We start from the raw sequence: 21,178 nt of genomic DNA, 5'->3' as shown, positions 1-21,178 counted from the left end.
AGATCTTTGCCAATACAAACAATGGGGTACCATTCAGAGTCCTATGACATAACAATGATTGTGTCACAATCCATTAAAATTTCCACTCCGCAACATGTCAAATGATAGTATTTTGAAAATGAGAATTAAAATTAAATGGATTAAAAAAAAGTATTCATTTGGAATCATTTATTAAAGCTGTACTTTTCTGCCTGTTATAGTTAACAGTATTTAACTATAGTATGTAACACTGCTTTCAACTTTTAGGTGTTGTTTATTTGTGACAGCTAAACAAGAGTTATGTAATATGGGGAAATAGGACAGCAGTGCCAATCTTCTGCTGCAATCTCATTTTAATGCCAAGTTTTAAAGACTCTATTGTGTGTTATAAACCAACGCCCTTTCCTCAGGCAAATATAGTGAAGCGTGAACTATTTTCTAATGCTTGTGAACAGAACGATAGTTTTAGCTTAGGTAATACCGTTAACCAGGGACGGACAAGATGGCTGGAGAACCCTGTGCAAGAAATGTGTTTTATGCCCCCCCTTTATTTTATGCCGACCAACTACAGCTGTATATTGTGTGTATATACAGTATATCACAAAAGTAAATACATCCCTCACATTTTTGTAAATATTTTATTATATTTTTTCATGGGATAACACTGAAGATCTGACGCTTTGATACAATGTAAATTAGTCAGTGTACAGCTTGTATAACAGTGTAAATTTGGTGTGTCCTCTAAATAAAGCAGGCTTTACACACAGCGACATCGCTAACGAGGCCGGATATGCGTCACGAATTCCGTGACCCCAACGGCATCTCGTTAGAGATGTCGTTGTGTGTAAAGCCCGCTTTACTCAACACGCAGCCATTAATGTCAAAACTGCTAGCAACAAAAGTGAGTACACTCCTAAGTGAAAATGGACAAATTGTGCCCAATTAGCCATTTTCCCACCACGTTGTGATGTAATACAAATTCTCAGGTGTGAATTAGGAGCACGTGTAAATTTGGCGTTTTTGTTCACACACTCTCTCATACTGCATACTGGTAACCGGAAGTTCAAGATGGTAGCTCATGGCCAAGAATTTGCTGAGGATCTGAAAAAATAGAATTGTTGCTCTACATAAAGATGGCTAGTCTATAAAAAGATTGCATATACTCTAAAGGTGACCTGTAGCACAGTAGCTAAGACTATACAGCGGTTTAACAAGACAGGTTCCACTCAAAACAGGCCTAGCCATAATTGACCAAAGAAGCTGAGTGCACATGCTCAGCATCATATCCAGAGGTTGTCTTTTCAAAATAGACACATGACTGCTGCTAGCATTGATGCAGAGGTTAAAGCGGTGGTGGATCAGCCTGTCAGTGCTCAGACCACTTGCCGCACACTGCATCAAGTTGGTCTGCATGGCTGTCATCTCAGAAGGAAGCCTTTTCTAAAGATGATGCACAACAAAAGCCCTCAAACAGTTTGCTGAAGACAAAAAGATCAAGAACATGGATTACTGGAACCATGTCCAGTGGTCAGATGAGACCAAGCAGGGATGGCTCCAGGTTATCATGGGCACCGGGCAAAAGAGTATCAGTGGGCCCCTGGAGGGGAGCGCTGTCTTCCTTGTGCTAGGTCTTGCCACCCCCATTTTCTATCACCCCCCTCGCATGCGCTGTCATCTCGTGCATTGTCTTCCCCATTCGCTGTCTCCCCCATGCACTGTCTCCTCCGTGCACTGTCTCCCTTCATGCCCTGTCTCCCCATACACTGTCTCATACCCTTCTGCGCTGTCTCCTCCCCTTATGTGCTGTCTCCTCCCTTGTGCACTGTCTCCTCCCCCTGTGCACTCTCCCCTTGTGCCCTTTCTCTTCCATATGTTCTGTCTTCTCCTCAATAAACTGTAGCTCCCCACAACCAGAAGCACTCATGCAGCCCCAAACCATGACCTACCCACCACCACACTTGATGGTAGGCAAGACACCCTTGTGCTTGCACTCCTCACCTGGTTGCCACCACACACGCTTGATACCATATGAGCTGCACTGACCATACTTTTTATCTTGGCTGGGTATCAAAATTAGAAGGATCGCTTGTCATTTTTTTAAAGTAATTTATTTAAATAATTTTTAAAATTCCACATGGGGTCACTCGTATTTTGATACATATTCAGGAGCGGTAGTAGTGGCAGGGGCCAGTCGCTTAGCAGCAGTTCAGGGCCATCGCGGTGGCCATGTGCTTAGTTAAATCACCCTGTCGATGGCCAATCAGGTTTCTTAGGCATGCTGACCCTCAGCAGCAGAGCAGGGTGTCATGTGCGTGTCAGGAAACAGGTGCTATTAGAGACGGCGGGCCGCCATTCCATTGCAAGTCAACTCAAGTCCAGTCCACAATTTCAGACTGATTGCAAGTGGGTATCATGATTTAGAAACATATTTATTATTATGGCAGTAATTTAATTATTGGAAGGCGGATTTGCTTATGAACCAGTCTGGGCGGAAGGTTAATGCTGAGGGGACTATATTTATTATACTATTATGAGGTGAGGGGATCAAATGTAATTACTGAAAAGGGGCATGTGATTGAATATATACAAAGTTTTTATACTATAAAGGCTCATTCAGCTGTCAGAAAAAATCGGTCTGTGCTCGGACCGCAGTGCAAGGACTTGGTGCCGATCTATTGAACCACATCCTCATATATATGATATGAGGCTGCTAAGTTCAGATCAGGAGACCCACAGACAGTCCATGAACTGCAGGCCATGGCAATCAGCAGATCTCAATCCCATTTAGAGTAAATTTCATATGCTTAAAGCTGGGTTCACACATAGCGACAGCGACAACGACGCCGCTGTTACGTCACCATTTTCTGTTACGCAACAGCAACCTTGTAAGTCGCTGTTATGATCGCTGCTTAGTTGTCAAACACAGCAGACGCAGCAGCGATCATAATGACACGCGTCGCTGTGGAAGCGATGCTGCGCTTCGTAACTAAGGTAAATATCGGGTAACCAACCAAAGTTCTTCTCAGGTTACCCGATATTTACCTTAGTTACAAGCGCACACCGCTTAGTGCTGTCTCCCTGCACTCATAGCCACAGTACACATCGGGTTAATAAGCAAACCTTTGCTTATTTCCCGATGTGTACTCTGGCTGTGTGCAGGGAGCAGGGAGCTGGCAGCACAGGCAGCGTGAGAGCGTCGGACGCTGTAACTAAAGTAAATATCGGGTAACCAAGGAAAGGGCTTCCTTTGGTTACCCGATATTTACCTTGGTTACAGCTTACCGCAGGCTGCCAGAAGCTGGCTTCCTGCATCCTGCTTGCTTCAGTTCGTCGCTCTCTCGCTGTCACACAGCAATGTGCGCTTCACAGCGGGAGAGCAACGAGCAAAAAATTAAGTAGGACATTCAGCAACGAGCGGCGACCTCACAGCAGGGGCCGGGTCGTTGCTGGATGTCACACACAGCGACAGCGACGGGACGTCGCTGCTACATCACAGAAAATGGTGACGTAACAGCGACGTCATTGTCATTGTCGAACTGTGAACCCAGCTTTTGACAAAACTTAACGCTGAAAGACCCACAAACAAGCAGCAACTGACGTGAGCTACAGTAAGGCCAGGGCCACACGGGGACTAATGCGATTTTCTTCCAGAGAGCTGTGCGAGAGCAGTGCTAGTGTAATGCTAGTTGTACTGCGATTGTTCTGCGAGTGCAATGCGAGTGTGCGTTTTTTTTCTCACATGCATTCCATATGCATTGCGTTTTTTTCTCACGAAACAGTGCTGATGTTTAGGTCCAACCCTATAGTCCACCCCTCTCCACACCCCCTGCACAAGGAATCCTTCCAGAGCTCATGCAGAAGTGACCGGTCTTTCTGTGTTGTCCTTTTGCCAGAATGAGCTACAAATTGCAGTTCAACCAGACAGAGCGTGCCCTCTACCATTGGCTATTATCTCGACGCTTTGGTTCGAGGTACCCAATATTTCAGCGTCGCCGATTCTGGGTACATCCTCTAGTCCAACAACGGGCTAAAAGAGGACACTTTGAGCGCATGTACCGTGCGCTCAGGCGTCATCCAATGAAGTTTTTTTCCTACTGCCGCATGACAATGGAAACATTTGACTGTCTGTTGGAGGACTTGTGACCGGGAATCACATACCGAAATACCAACATGCGGAAATATATTTCGCCAGAGGAACGACTTCTGCTGACACTCAGGTAACTAATATTATATTTTGTTTGTGAAATGTAAGTCAGTTGTAAGGCTATGTGCCCACGGGCGCTCGTACCTGCAGATGTATCCGCAGGTACGAGTGCATGTTTCCCGCAGCTGCCCGCCGGCATCCGCAGCTATTTTTAGCTGCGGGATTCCAGCGGTATAGCTGCGGGAAACATGCGGACCTTCATGCGGCTTACCTGCGGACGTCCCGGCTTCTATCTCCATAATGGAGGGCCGGGATTTCCGCAGGTAATTCCGAAAGAATAATTGACATGCAGTTATGTGCGGCTGCAGGATATCCGCAACATATTCCGCAGTCACACATTCCGTAACGTGGACACAGACACTCCCCATGTCCCATAGGATAACATGGGGAGTGCCTATACATGCTAAAACCTGCGGATTTATCTGGAAAATCCAGAAAAATCCGCAGGTTTTCCGCGGCAAAATCCACAGAAACAAGCTCCCGTGGGCACATAGCCTTAGAGGGGTCCACATATGCAGCCTGTAGAGCTGTATAGGGACCCAAGAGATAACGTCAGCCATTTTTACCACTGAAGTCAGTGGAATTATTAATTATTGGGCTAGAAAAGGGTCCATATATTGTACAGTGGCTTTTTTCTGTCTATGTCCACCATTGTTCTTTTCAAATACGGTAGAAAAAAAACAATATATCTATATATATAATTGCCTTATTCTGTCTGTCTGTCTGTCTGTCTGTCTGTCTGTCATGCTCCGAAATTGTGTCCTTACGGTGACACAAAGCTGATTGGCCGCTGGGCTCGCCATGGCCCCGCCCCCCACACGGATTGGCCTCTCGCCCCGGCTCTCTGCAGGCCCCGCCCCCCTCACGCAATGCACGCTCGCTCTGGCCCAACTGACACGGAGCTCCGATTCCCAGGTGAGTACACACACACATCAGATCACACTCACTCTCACACTCACTCTCACACACACCTCACACATCACAACATGCTGGGATATCGCTTGCTTCTACACCGGCTCCGTCAGGATCCCGGCAGCGCCAGACATAACCTTGCGATGCTGGGATCTTGACGGAGGCCGTGAAAGCTGGTAACCATTATACACATCGGGTAACTAAGGTCCCTTAGTTACCCGATGTGTATCATAGTTACCAGTGTACACCGGCTCACACTCACTCTCACACACACCTCACACACACATCACATCGCATCCACACATCAAGGTCCTGCAGCTGCGGAACATACACACACATAACAGCACACACACACACACATACACACACAAATCAGATCACACTCACACACACCTCACACATCACATCGCATCCAAATACTCACAACATCCTGGGATATCGCTTGCTTCTCGGCGGCGATACTGTGCTGTTGTGAGCTTCCAGGACCTGCCGGGGGATCACATGGCCAGAAGCATGTGATATCCCCGGATGTTGTGAGTATCAGTGCGTATGTGCAATATCGTCAGTGTGTGTGTCTTTGTGTGTGAGTGTATGCGATCGGGTGTGTGTGAGTGTATGCGATCGGGTGTGTGTGAGTGTATGCGATTGGGTGGGTGTGAGTGTATGCGATCGGGTGGGGGTGTGTGGGTGTGTGTGAGTGTATGCGATCGGGTGTGTGTGAGTGTATGCGATCGGGTGTGTGTGAGTGTATGCGATCGGGTGTGTGTGAGTGTATGCGATCGGGTGTGTGTGAGTGTATGCGATCGGGTGGGTGTGTGTGGGTGTGTGTGAGTGTATGCGATCGGATCTGTGAGTGTCGGCAGAGGAGCACGGCGTGCTGGAGGAGGCTGAGAGGAGAGAGGCTGAACCTGGGGAAGGCTGGGATGGGGAGGCTGATGCTGGAGACGGAGAGGCTGATGCTGGCGCAGCATGGCGGATGGAGCACCTTTGGGAGTGCGCAGCATGGCGGATGGAGCACGTTTGGGAGTGCGCAGCATGGCGGATGGAGCACGTTTGGGAGTGCGCAGCATGGCGGATGGAGCACGTTTGGGAGTGCGCAGCATGGCGGATGGAGCACGTTTGGAAATGCGCAGCATGGCGGATGGAGCACGTTTGGGAGTGCGCAGCATGGGGGATGCAGCACGATGGGGAGTGCGGAGTATGGCGGATGGAGCATGTTTGGGAGTGCGCAGCATGGAGGATGCAGCACGATGGGGAGTGCGGAGTATGGCGGATGGAGCATCTTTGGGAGTGCGCAGCATGGCGGATGGACCACGTTTGGGAGTGCGCAGCATGGCGGATGGAGCACGTTTGGGAGTGCGCAGCATGGGAGATGGAGCACGATGGGGAGTGCGCAGCATGGCGGATGGAGCACGTTTGGGAGTGCGCAGCATGGGGGATGGAGCACGATGGGGAGTGCGCAGCATGGCGGATGGAGCACGTTTGGGAGTGCGCAGCATGGCGGATGGAGCACGTTTGGGAGTGCGCAGCATGGCGAATGGAGCACGTTTGGGAGGAGTGCGCAGGATGGGAGATGGAGCACGATGGGGGGTGCGCAGCATAGGGGATGGAGCACGTTTGGGAGTGCGCAGCATGGCGGATGGAGCACGTTTGGGAGTGCGCAGCATGGGGGATGGAGCACGTTTGGGAATGCGCAGCATGGCGGATGGAGCACGTTTGGGAGTGCGCAGCATGGGAGATGGAGCACGATGGGGAGTACGCAGCATGGCGGATGGAGCACGTTTGGGAGTGCGCAGCATGGGGGATGGAGCACGATGGGGAGTGCGCTGCATGGCGGATGGAGCACGTTTGGGAGTGCGCAGCATGGCGGATGGAGCACGTTTGGGAGTGCGCAGGATGGGAGATGGAGCACAATGGGGGGTGCGCAGCATACGGGATGGAGCACGATGGGGAGTGCGCTGCATGGGGGATGGAGCACGATGGGAAGTGCACACCTCCCCCCAACACACACACATACGCGCGCGCACTGCACAACACACCACACCACACACACACACTGGGAACCACAAACAACTGCCCTACACAGACACCCACACACACAGACAACGCTGCACACACAAATATACGCACATACCGCACAACACGCACATTGCACAAAACATACCTCCCCCAAAACACACCACACACACACAAACTGCGCAACACACACACAACGCTACAGACACACAGCGCTCCACAAACAACGCAACACACAAACAACACCGCTCTCACCCCCCATCACACCCAGACAACATCCAGAACATGTACAGCGCCCTACACAAACACTTGGTAACTACACACAACAACATCTATATATATATATATATATATATATATATATATAACAAAAATCATACATGAACTACACAATACGTAAATTCTAGAATACCCGATGCGTAGAATCGGGCCACCTTCTAGTACACTATATAATGAGGCAGGAAGGCAACTGTGGTGTATTGACCTTTCTTGTATTGTCAGAGTAAACAATTCATGTGAATTAGACTCCTAGACTCCTGGAAGGTACATTGGTGCATAACCCCTGTGGTGTTCTTGAATTGAACATGTTGCCTGTGGCCTCCAGTTATCTAAATTTGTAAATATAGGCCACGTCTCACTAAGCGACATCGTTAGCGATATCGCTGCTGAGTCACGGTTTTTGTGACACAACAGCGATCTTGCTAGTGATGTCGCTGTGTGTGACATCCAGCAATGACCTGGCCCCTGCTGTGAGGTCGCCGGTCGTTGCTGAATGTCCCGGACCATTTTTGGTCGTTGCTCTCCCGCTGTGAAGCACACATCGCTGTGTTTGACAGCGAGAGAGCAACGATCTGAATGTGCAGGGAGCAGGGAGCCGGGTTCTGCGGATGCTGGTAACCAAGGTACACATCGGGTAACCAAGCAAAGGCTTTGCTTGGTTACCCAATATTTACCTTGGTTACCAGCGTCCGCAGCTTCTAGAAGCCGGCTCCCTGCTCCCTGCACACATAGCCAAGGTACACATGGGATAACTATAAGCAAAGCGCTTTGCTTAGTAACCCGATGTGTACTATGGTTACCAAGCACAGCGTCGTTACACGGTTCACTGGTGGCTGATCTCTGATCGCTGTGGAGATCTGCCTGTTTGACAGCTCACCAGCGACCATGTAGCGATGCTTCAGTGATCCCTGCCAGGTCAGATCGCTGGTGGGATCGCTGGAGCGTCGTTAAATGTGACGGTACCTTAACCCCTGTTTGTAATATAAGTCATTGTTCATGAGATGAACATCATGTTGTCAGGCCAAATGTAGTAGAAACTTAACCTCAGGACTGTTGATATGAAGACTTTTCATGTATGCAAGGACACCATCCACAGGAAGAATTAATTGTGTACAGTGGTGCAGCTATAGATATGAGTATAGTAGTACTATATATGTTCTAAATAAACGTTTGATTATTTACTTGTTTTTAGCTTTCACTGTGAATTCTCTATAATTTTCATCCCTAGGTTCCTCTCCACCGGCCTATCATATGCTGGCCTCCATCTTGAATTACTGCTTGGCAAGTCCACAATTTCAGCTATCGTTCATGCAACCTGTACTAAAATTTGGAACAGACTCCATCGATCCGTGATGCCAGAGCTGAAGAAACAGGACTGGGAGCGGAAAGCAAGCGGGTTTATGGAAAAATGCCAGTTTCCAAACTGTATAGGTGCCCTTGACGGTAAACATATCCGTATCAAGAAGCCGGCAAACTCAGGGACCCAATACTTCAATTATAAAGAATATTGTTCCGTTGTACTCTTGGGCTTGGTGGACAGCACATACAAATTTATAATTGTTGATATTGGGGCCTTTGGAAGAACGGGAGATTCCCGCATCTTTAATTCTTCTATAATGGGTAGGCGGCTTAAAGACAACGATTTGGATGTCCCACCCCCATGTCCCCTACCTGGTTCCAGTGGAGAGAGTGTCCCATATGTTGTGGTTGGAGTTGAGGCCTTTCAACTTACACGACAAGTAATGAGGCCCTTTCCTCGCCGTGCTCTTGACCACCACCGCTGTGTGTTCAATTACCGGCTATCACGTGCCAGGCGTATTGTCGAGTGCGCCTTTGGAATTCTAGTGTCAAAATGGAGGGTCCTGTTGTCAGCCCTCCAAATGAATGTCGAAAGTGTCGATTCCGTTGTAAAGGCATGTGTTATCCTACACAACTACACACGCATCCACGACTGTACAGAGGATACTGAGGATGACATTGCACCTAATCAGGCAAGAGTTCCAGATCTGCCCAGTAGGAGACCACATCAGGAAACATCAAGCATTCAAGTGTGGGACATGTTTGTATCTTATTTTGTATCACCAGAGGGATCAGTTCCCTGGCAATATTCATATTCCTTGTAATCATAACTTTTTTTTGTTATGATGCCAGATGTAAAAAAAAATAAAAAATGGAACAATGTTTTTAGTTATGTTTGTGTTAATTTACAAAGAAGGATGTGAAAAATAAATGTGTTCGAACAATTTTGTTATGTTGGTGCATTTATTTTTTTTTGAGGGGGAGACACAATTAATAACACACCTTAACATACATTACTTTTTATTGTTGCATACATACACATTTATGTATAACCATCCAATATTAAAATCATATGGGATTTCTCTTATTAAAACCCAACATAGGTAATCATTAATTCCATATTATAGTCATATGGCCTTTTTACAATTTGACCCAACATAGGTAAACATTAATTCCATATTATAGTCATATGGCCTTTTTACAATTTGACCCAACATAGGTAAACATTAATTCCATATTATAGTCATATGGCCTTTTTAAAATTTTGAACCAACATAGGCAAACATTAAAACAACCCATATTGTAGTCATATGGGATTTCAAAGGGAACCTGTCCAAAATGTACCCCCAACCATGAGCTGTTCAGGGTGCATACTGCTAATGCCTGCCATCCCTGTATCTAGTAGCATAGATAAAGAGATTAGAAACAGTATTTTTAATGATCTTTTATTGTATGCTAATGAGTGTGGGGACTAGTCCCAAGAGCATTATTTCCACTAGCTAGGTGTACTAACATGCTAATGGTAATGCCTCTGTGGGTGTACTAACTTGCTAATGAATATGCAGCGTCATGATCTCTCACGTCTATGCCCTGCGATCGTGGCCGACGCTGAATTTCGACTCAGTGCGCATGACCCCGGAGTTTGGGTCATGCGCACTATGAAGCCGTGTGTACATGTCCCGGCTTGAAACTTAAGCAGTGCGTATGATCCAAACTGCGGGGTCATGCACACTGAGAGAAATCCAGTGTCATGCAGCGATGGCAGCAGAGGTGAATGCGATCATCCTGTGATGCTGCACATTCATTAACATGTTAGCACACCCACAGGGGCATACTTACATGCTAAGGTGGCCAACTATCAAGGGAAGTAACACCCTGGGGACTAGTCCCAGAGATCATTAGCATACGATAAAAGATCTTTAGAAATACAGATCCCTTTATCTATGCTAGTGAATACAGTACAGGGACGGTTGCGCAGGGATTAGCAATATGCACCCAGAACTGTGCATGGTTCTGGGTGCATATTGGACCTGACAGGTCTCCTATAACCCAACATAGGCAAACATTTAAACAACCCATATTTTTCTCATATGGGATTTCTCTTTAGTAACCCAACATGGGCAAACATTAACAACCCATATTATTGTCATATGGATTTTTGCTTTAGTAACACAACATAGGCAAACATAACCATATTAAAGTCATATGGTTCGTGCACAAAATAGGTAAACATACCCTAATGGAATGTGACACCAGATCTGACCTATGTAAACTATATGGGAAGACATACAATGCTCAAAAATTCTGCACATGTACATATCATATTAGAGTTATTGTTGTGGATAAATCAGGTTTTATCAATTCATGCAAATTACCTCTTCCAGGCTATGGAGCAAATGTTCCTTGAGCATAATTGAAGCCCCATAGACTGGAACAGCTCATTTACATAAAGTTATAAAATATTATTTTTCCACAGCAAGGCATCTAATATGATACACACAGGAAAAGGTTTTTAAATAGGCTACATAGGTCAAATGTGGTGACAGAGTCCATTCACATGGTATTTTGCAGATATGAATTTAACACAACCATGTATCAGAAAATCCACAACCAACTTTTTTTTATATATTTAAAAAGGTGGGAGGAGATGGGGTCGGAATGTTTGAATTGGGTGATTGAGTTGGTGGAGGAGTTGGGTCACTTGCTTGCGCAAGTGATGAGGTGGGTGGAAGAGGTTGACTGAACCCTGTCTGGCTCCTTGCAGGAACATTGGACATTGATGAGGTGCGATAACAATGTTCCTGCTGTTGTGGTTGGCCCCAAAAATAATCCATTTGTCCACCAGAATTGGGGTGTCCTGACGAGGCAGGCACACACCAGTCCTGGTGCTGTGGTGCACCTATGGCTTCTGTATATCTTACAGATGGCGGATGGCCTGTTGCTCTGTAAGCAGCACGTGGATGAAATTGTAGTGGAGCCACTTCCTGCACAACTTCATTCACTTGCTGAAATAAAGGTGGTTGAGCAACAACAGGCAAACACAATTGGTTTGCGTTGGACAATTGCGATCTTTCAATTGTTTCAAATAAAACTTGTGGGTCATTGGGTGCCGTGCAGGCATCAATTAAGGCTTGCATGGCAGACCTTAGGCTATGTGCGCACATGTGCGTAATACATGCAGTTAAGCTGCGATCTGCACCGCAGCGTAACTGCATGCGTCCTGCGTCCCCAGCACAATCTATGGAGATTGGCAGGAGCCGTGCGCACGTGGCATATTAGAACGCAGCGATTCGGCTGCTGCCCGAATCGCTGCCTTCTAAGAAGTGACATGTCACTTCTTTCATGCGGTTTGCATGCTGTCTATAGGGAGAGGCAGCATGCAGAGCGCACGTTCTCTGCTGGCACCATGCGCTTCAGAACGCAGCTGTTCAGCTGCGCTCTGAAGCGCACCTTTCCTGTGCGGTGCAGAGCGCACACGTGCGCTCATAGCCTTACACGGAGTCTGACAACTCTAGGTATTTCTCTGAGATATCGTGCAAGGCTTCTCGAGAAGGCCTCCTCACCATCATCAGTAGCAGTCCGAGCAAGATAATGCAAAACACCTGTGTCAACCTCTTGCCTGCTACTGATGTTGGTGAGGTTCCTCCTTCGCCTTGAATGACGGTATATATTTGGTGCTGCTGAACTATGTTGGGCCGGTGTGGTGTTGACCCTCTGTGTGTTGTTGGCTTGTTCTTCTTCATGCTGTAATGTACCGAGTGTGGATTCTGCTCCTGCTGTGGATGCCGATGCACCTGGTCCTGTGGCTATAGCTGCAGTCAGTGATGCTGCTGCTGCTGAAACTGCTGGCATTTCTTGCGAATTTTCCTGTGATCTTGGCGCTGGTCCAGCCTCCTCTTCATTCTGTTGCCCAACAGGATTGAGCGGAGCATCAGATTCTGAGGCAGTATCCCTCTCTTGGATGTTGGATTCAGTTCTGTAAAGGAAAACATGTTCCGTCAGCAATACTGTTCCATAATAATGAGGAAAACACAAGGCAAAATATAAAAAATAAATACTTACGGACGGAGCTCCACAATAGGCGCTAGGAAATGGAGTCGGTCATAATAAATATAAGTTCTTTTTGTTTTGGCTGCAGAACCACTCCTCTCATGTTGGTGCCGTTGTCGCAGATACTGGTCGCGGCAGCTCCGCCAGCGTCGTGTCAGGTCCCTCACTAAAGACATGAAAAAAAAAATACATTTACATTGAAACCATGCCACACATACATTATGTGATGCGCTTTATTTGTTATCGCCGCAAAAATGCCCGACCGATCAAAAAAAAAAAAAGTAATCTGGTTGGTAGTGGGCAAAAAAAATCCAAAGTACGCAATTACTTTTTTTTTATTTTTTAAAGGTGCAAATTTCTCGCAAAATGCAATACAGGTGATCAAAGGTAGCATCTGTGCAAAAATGGTACAATAAAAACCTCTGCTCTAGACGCAATATATAAGCCATCACTGAGTCCCAGATCACAAAAAAATACTACGGGTCGCTGATAATGGCGCAAAAAGAAAACAAAAACATTTTTTGTGGACAAACCTTGCTTTTTTTTTCTTTTTTACACATCAGGTACCAAATTGTGAACATGGTAACTTAGAAAACTCCAAAAAAGGGATAAAATGTCATGCACTACCTTGCACCCCCTCCCCCACCTCACCAAAATAAACAGGCATAAGCAGCAATACAAACTTGGGCTAGGACAATTGGGCAGAGGAATGGCTGCTTTTCAGTGCACAAATGATTACAAGCTATGAAAAAACAAACATTTTTTGTGGACAAACCTCGCTTTTTTTTTTTTAACACCTTACATTACCGTAACCTATAAATGTTTGGTGTATACAAACTTGCACCGACCTGAAACAGCACACCAACACATCAGGTACCAAATTGTGAACATGGTAACTTAGAAAACTCCAAAAAATGGGTAATGCCATGCACGCCCTTGCACCCCCTCCCCCACCTCACCAAAATAAACAACAGGCATAAGCAGCAATACAAATTGGGCTAGGACAATTTGGCAGAGGAATGGCTGCTTTTCAGTGCACAAACGATTAGGCCGGTTTCACACATCCGGCTTTTCGCCGGTTTGCCGGATTCGGCGCTCTCCCGTACAGACAATACAGTACAGTGACAGCGCTGTAACTTCCGGGTCACATGCGCCGGTCACATGACAGCACGTGACCGGCGCTTGTTGCGCTGTCACTGTACTGTAGTCACTGTATGGGAGAGCGCCGGATCCGGCAAACCGGCGAAAAGACGGATGTGTGAAACCAGCCTTACAAGCTATGAAAAAAAAAATAAAATCACAAAACAGGCATTTCAGTACTTACAAATCCCCTCTTGCTCCTCTTGTGAACTTGACTCATAATGGGGGTACATTTGCCGGCAAATGTGTTGCCACGATGCATCCCACTTCCTCTGATTTGCATAGCCAGGGTCACGTATATCCTATAGTTCTGGTCTCTCCTGAACCAGAACTATGAGCATCTCCACTATAATAGGTCTTGGCATTTTGCAGATCCGAGCAGGTGTGTAGAAAAAATGGAGTACAGATCATTTCCTGGAACAAAATCCTGCCCCCATAAAAAAAGCAGCCCCTTTTGTATGATGCAACTTCCTGTGAGTGGAGAGAAAAATCGCACTACATAATGTTACTGCGATTTTTTTCTCTCACCCATAGACTTACATTGGCTAGTGTCTTGCGAGTGCCGAGTACAATCGCAGCATGCTGCGATTGTTATCTCGGTCCGATTAGGGCTGAGAAAATAATTGCTCATGTGTGCTGACACAGGTTAATATTGGTCCGAGTGGAATGCGATTTTTAATCGCATTCCACTCACTCCGATTTTCTCGCCGTGTGGCTTAGGCCTAAAGGCTTGACACAGCATTACAAAGCAGGAAAGGAAACCCAGGGTATGGTGATGTCCATGGCTTCAAGACTTCAGGCAGGTTTTTCTGAAAAGTATTAAAAATGAACATTTTATTTATGGTAAACCTAGTTTGTCCAATTACTTTTGAGCACATGAAATGAAGAGGCCTTGTAGAAATTTTTTTTCAAATCCTAAACATTTCACAGGATAATTTTATTCAATAAAATTCAAGGGCTGGTCCACTACTTGGACAACCCCTTCTCAGTCCACATGTTTCCTCCAAAAATAAAATAGGATATACTCACCTCCAGTGCCATTCCAGTAGTGTCAGGACTCATGTTTTTGGGCCTCATGTGAGGTTGTAATGTCACGCAAATCAATCCCGTGCTCAATCACCCCCGGCTACTCTGTTCAATTTTATTAACCGCCAAAAAACACACAACACAAACAACAGTCCCTTTTCCTGTAAGAACAGTTCAGAGAAAAGGATAAGACTATCTTTGATCACAAAAACAACATTTAAAGTATGTAATAAAAAGAAAACAAAATAAAATTAACAGTGCACCAGCAGTCCACTCCCATCACCAATACATGCCATGAGGTAGATGTTTAATTTTGATGTACTATCCATGACATAAATACGCCACATCCTCCCCAGCCACTATTTGTGTTTCCGAAATACATAAGACCACCCTAGTTGAGTAATTCATTAACCAGTTATAAGGAGAAGGACCTGGTCCCCAATACTATCTTGCAACAGTGCCGGAGAGGGAAGACCCGGAGTATCCAACCACGTTCCCCAAATCTTATAGAATTTTGTCAGCACATTTATTTTAAGGTAGACCCCCCTCTCCAACTGAAGTATAGTGTTAACTCTCTACCTGAGGTCCCCTATGGCTGCAGGAGCCAGGTCCAGCTAATGGTAGTGTTGCGTCCCGGGGCAGCCGGGCTGCTCGGATCTGACTAGTCCGTCGCTCGAGGGGTCCTGGACCCTGACACTATCGACCAGTTTTAAATGAAAAATAAAAATAAAAATAAAAGTCCGACTACGCCACTCGCGGTTTGCGGCCAGGGATGATAGGGCTGCCGCTGCAGGTTCCCACTGGGGATGATGGATGCGGGCAGCGTGGATGGTGGAGCCCTCCGCGAGCAGGGCTTTTCCCCAGGGGTGGGTGAAGGGTTAATGTGAAGGCGCACGGCAATGAAGCTGTCCAGACAAAGAGGGGAGTTTGATGGTCTTTACTCACTGCTCGAAGCCCTGAGACGTACTGGATTCCAGGTGCGCCCTTGTCCTGATGGCTGTGCCTGCCAACCTGGTGCCACTCTCCACCTGTGCACTCCTGTGTATGTGGGTCCTACCTGGCATGGAGCACTTGGAGGTCCTCCTGGTGTCTGGGTTCTGCCACAGGCAGCTTGGACTATTTAAGGGTATGTGTCCCAATTCCGCTTTGCTGCTGACGTTAAAGGGTGGCAGATGAGTCCTGGAAACCCATCCGCCTGGCAGAGTTAACAGAGGGCTTGAAGTCCGTGTCTGTTCTGGAGATCTGCAGCCATGCGTGCAAAGTACTGTGAGCTTTGGATGTCCACCCCACAGGGTCCCTCTGTCCTTGGGCCTTGCTCACTCACTCCACAGCTACTTTCCTCCTCTGAGTGGCTGTTCTTACAACTCAGGTATTTGCAGTCTCTTTCTTTCTATGCGTCTCAAGAGTCTCTGGTCTGTCTTGACACCTTTCTTACTACTCCTCTCACTCTCTCCTCCAACTCCTAACCAACTACTACTTCCTGTCTTCTGCAGACTTCCCACACTCCCCAGGTCACTTTCTCCTTCCCTAGGTCTGGTCTCTTTGTCCCAGTTGGCTGCCTGTTATCTACAGTGCCCAGCCCTGTCATCTGGCTAAGTGAGGCTCCCAGCCGGGTACAGCGAGTGTAAATGTCTTGGTGTGCTAGTGTGTGTGTAGTGGCTGGCACAGTTATGTTGGACTTGGGCTGTTACCTTGTTACCTTATTTTTGTGACACTTGGTTACCGCAGGGGCGTCACAGTAGGCCAACAGGTTTTCTAGCCTCATATAGGAGTTGTGTGATACCGACTGTCACTGGTGAGCTCAAGTCCAACCCACCCTCCTCGCAACCGAAAATACACGTGACAGGCCTTGGCTGCAATCGTATGCTGAAAACTTATGCAATCAGGGCCAATTCTGACCTCCAGTACTCCTTGATATTCCCACAGGACCACATCATATGTAGCAGATTGGCATTTTCCCACCTGCATCTAGGACAAAGGTCATCTGTCCGGATCCCCATCTTATGCAATAGACTAGGTTTCCTGTAAACTCTATGCAGTAGGAATAACTGATCTCTCCCCACCTTTGGATGCAGCCGCAGCACTTACTTCTTGTTCATTAACTCATTTGTCTGAAGGTGAGATGAGAGAAGCTGTCTGGCGGTGATTGGGTGTGGGAACACAAGCCCCGTCACTTCTGGAATAGTGCAGGCACCAGAACTGAGTATAAGCTTTTTATTTTAATTGGGGAAACATGTGGATTGAGAAGAGGTTGGCGGTGATTGTGAGCGGGGCTCCCATGACATCACAACCTCTCGTAAGCCTGGGCACGCAAGTCCTGACACTGCTGGAACAGTGCCGACACCGGTTGTAAGTATAAGCTTTTTTATTTTAATTGGGGAAAACATGGGTAATGAGAAAGGGTTGTCCTAATAGTGCACACCCTCTTTAAACCTGGAACTCTACACTTCAATGGCATCTTAGTTATTTAATTTTAAATAAAAAATAGTAGCATGCAGAGCCCAAACCATAAAGATTCGTAACTGTCTGAATATTTCTGCACCTAACTGCATGTACTCATTATACCAGTAAATGACTTTGTTGTGCACTTTGTTTCCTTATTGATTTGAAGTTTATGAACAATACATAGTCTTAATGTATGCTGAAACCAATCTGTCTATAACACTGTGCTGTATTCATACTGCACTCTGTATGATCCAATAAGGAAGTGATTAGATTGCCAACAAGGAAGTGAATCATCTACCTAAATGGGTTATTCTCAAGTTGTCTCATGAGCATCTCAGAGCTATGCAATCTCATTATTGGCATTTTCTTGCAAGAACAAGATTCCTTTGAACAGCTTTCTGCGCCTTTTGACCTTCAGAGCTGTCTTCAATTGGTCCAAAAGCTCAATGTAATACTTTACATTAATAGTGAAACCCTTTTGAAGGTAGTTCACTAGCAGCATGTTCTCCTTATCCCAGAACACAGATGCCATCACCTTAGTGGCTGATTTTTGCACCCTGAACTTCCTTGGATGAGGAGAACCACTGTGTCTTCACTCTTTTGACTGCTCCTTGTTTTCAGGGTCATAAAAATAAATCCATGTCTCATCCATAGTGACCAGTCGATCCAGGAAGTTATCAGCCCGAAAACGCTGACAAATGGATCAGGAAGTTTTGACTCGCATGCTTCTCTGATCTGTTGTCAAACATTTGGGGACCCACTTTGTAAATAGCTTCCTCTTGTCCAAATGTTCATGGATAATGACACAAACACGATCACGGGAAATCCCCATGATGTCTGCTATTGCTTTAGCTGAAATTCGTCAATTCTCCAGTATGAGGTTGTGCACAGCATTGACGATCTCCGGAACAACAACCACTCTCGGTCGTCCAGGACATTCCTCATCATTGGTGCTGAAGTGGCCAGTTTTCAATTTGGCAACCCATTTCTTAACTGTGGAATATGAAGGGCATTGATCCCCTAATGTCTGCAACATATCACCATCAATATCCTTCGTGGACTTTCCTTGCAGAAACAAGAATTTTATCACTCCTCTGCCCTCAGTTGCTGTGAATATTACATTAGACTCTGCCTTTTTGTTCTCCCGCATGCGTAGAACACTGTTGCCATAAGCAACAAACACTAAATTTTGAAAACATATATTAGACACATAAGGTTTCATGTGATGTAACATTCGTTACCATGGAAACAAAAAAAATCACAAAACCAAAGACTTATCAGCAGCCCCTTGTACATGGCACTTGTGTGAATATACTGTATGTAGCTAATTTTGTGTTTGCTTTTGTTAGGGTGAACTCTTATTCAGAGGTCACGTGTTGCCTACTGACTGGCCTAATTGGTGTGGATCGAGTGCATGCTTGAAAGATGAGATCAGACACACAGTCAGATATTCATCTTTCCTCGATCGAGGTTGGCTCAGAACTGCTTTATTTCAATTGAAACATGCCCTTATATAAACTTGGAAAGGAGCATGTCCAGATGTGTTCATTGGTCAGTGGGTTGAACAATGTGTTAGTCCATGAGCTGATTGGGGGAGCTCATCGTAGGCGGGTCTATGTCATCTGGGGCCATCTTGGTGATCCTCTGATGGTCGGGTCTATGATGTCATCGGGGCCATCCTGTGTTCCTCTGAAGACTGACTGGCTTATGTATAGAGAATCGATTTCTTTAAACATACTTCTCACAGTGCTCTATGTCCAGAGATTAATTAAGTATTTCATCTTATGGCTGTCTTCAACAATTTCACCCCATTGTGAAGAAGACCTGATCAGAGTCGAAACATTGTATCCTTGTCGCATTTCTCTCTGCACCTATATATGTCTAATTCCCATCTGCAGTTGGAATGAATCTTAATAAATTTTGGAATAAGGTGTGTGCGTTGAATTACTACATACTTATCTCAGGATCCCACATGATGCTCATCAGCATCTTGAACTTTATACTGTGTGCACACATATTTTCTCTTTTCCAAATGGGTTTTGGGCATGAAAACTGGTATCAAAGTGGTCACATGGCCACTTTTTACTGATCTGAATAAATGAAGCCTTCAAAAAGATAGATGAATCATTTAACTCTGCAAGTTGTCACTTGCCCACCGTGTATTAGCTTCTATGCCCAATTTGGGCCCACCTTGAGTGAACTTATTTTAGTGCGAGACGTTTTCTGTGTGTGGCAGGGTGAGAACAGTAGCCCAAAGCCATTAACCTCTTTAAAAACATTGGTCACATATTGAAATCACTAAAAATTCATCACGTGCCTATGCTCAGAACCTGGTTGAGTCCTCCTGGGGTGACCTGAATTTGATGCGGGGCATCCCTATCTGTGACTTGTTGGTGTGATATCAATGGCACAAAGTTATGTAACCTTTTGAAAACCTGAGTTATTTTGTACATGTTACATCAGCACATCAGTAAAGATTGCCGGAATCCATCTGGGCTGGCCCAGACTGAACTGACGTCGATGCGGGTCATCCCCGTACGTGTGGTGGCAGTGTGATATTTGTGGCCAAAAGTCATTTAACCCTTTAAGAGCACCGGTTATGTATTCAAGTCTGTAAAAATGTGTGTGAAGTTAGCTTTTCCGCCCAGAACCTGTTTGGGCCGCCCCGGTGTGGGCTATATGTGGGATACTCCTTCCCATTCCACGGTAGTGCGGTATTTGTGGCCAGAAGTCATTTATCCCTTAATGGACGGTGGCGGCTTACCCACTTTGCGGGTAGCTTTCATGCCCAGAACCCACTGAGCGGATAGTCATACATATGGTGTGATATCAGTGGCACAGCCGTATTTACCCTCTAAACATTCAGTGCCCACTTTGATGCCCACTTTTGTGCCAGTTGTAATCTTCTCACTGTATTCCCGGGCTCCTCAGTCATTGCGCTGTATTATCGCCATAGTTTATGTTCACTATTAAACTTGTGAGAAACAGAAATGTAAGAAGCCAAGGTGCGAGCGTCGTGCCCAGCTTTCTACAGAAGCCTCCTGCGGCCTCAGGGACTGGAGGCAGACGTCCAGCACGGGCCGGGCTGACATAACGCTGTGTGGTGGACGGGAATTCCTGCACACGAGGAGGGCACAGCCGAGTGCCTGTCTGGCCGGTGCCCGCCTCCTCCCCTCCCCCTCAGTGTGGAGCCTGCTGCTGGCAGGAGCCAGTGCTCAGTGCTGCCGCTCTCCCTCCGCACCTCAGGATCTTCCACAAACTCTCCGCTTCTCCCCATGTTCGGACCGGATAAACTGGGGGTCGAAATGGATTTCGGCTTTAGGAATACGGCTTCTCTGGGGGACTTTAACCCCTTCAGCGCCAGCATCCCAGCTACCAAAGTGGAGTTAACCATTTCGTGCAGGTAAGGAGAATCTTTTCCTAGGTTTACTCATGCTGCTATGTTCTCCTGCTCCCGGAAAGTTTAGCTGCTGACAGTTGGGAGCGTTCCCGGGACTGGCGGAGAGTTCCTGTCATGTGTTACATACATATAGATGTGTGCGGGGCCAGGGGAAGTGTGGGGACTACAGACCACATAGACATACTATCAGCAGCTGACTGGGGGGGTGGGTATGTATATGTATGTGTGTGGGAGTGTATATATAATATAGATGTGTGTGGGGCCAGGGGAAATGTGGGGACAACAGACCACATAGACATACTGTGTGTGTATATCATATAGATGTGTGCGGGGCCAGGGGAAGTGTGGGGACAACAGACCACATAGACATACTGTGTGTGTATATCATATAGATGTGTGTGGGGTCAGGGGAAGTGTGGGGACAACAG

The 21,178-nt window shown here is 46.5% G+C and overlaps 1 protein-coding gene across 1 annotated transcript in view; it reads left to right on the top strand.

Annotated features, from left to right (window-relative positions):
* Positions 1 to 20,544: 20,544 nt before the first annotated feature.
* CPNE8 (copine 8) overlaps positions 20,545 to 21,178 on the top strand; it is a 406,483-nt gene continuing 405,849 nt past the window's right edge. Inside the window, exon 1 of the mRNA XM_075345128.1 lies at positions 20,545 to 20,753. Coding sequence (XP_075201243.1) covers positions 20,626 to 20,753 — 128 coding nt within the window. The 5' untranslated portion in view covers positions 20,545 to 20,625. The remainder of the gene's footprint in view (positions 20,754 to 21,178) is intronic.

The sequence above is a fragment of the Anomaloglossus baeobatrachus genome, chromosome 4 (genome assembly GCF_048569485.1).
Source record: "Anomaloglossus baeobatrachus isolate aAnoBae1 chromosome 4, aAnoBae1.hap1, whole genome shotgun sequence".
Lineage (NCBI taxonomy): Eukaryota > Metazoa > Chordata > Amphibia > Anura > Aromobatidae > Anomaloglossus > Anomaloglossus baeobatrachus.
Note: the sequence above shows the minus strand (reverse complement) of the source record. Positions and strands in the feature narration are given on the sequence as shown.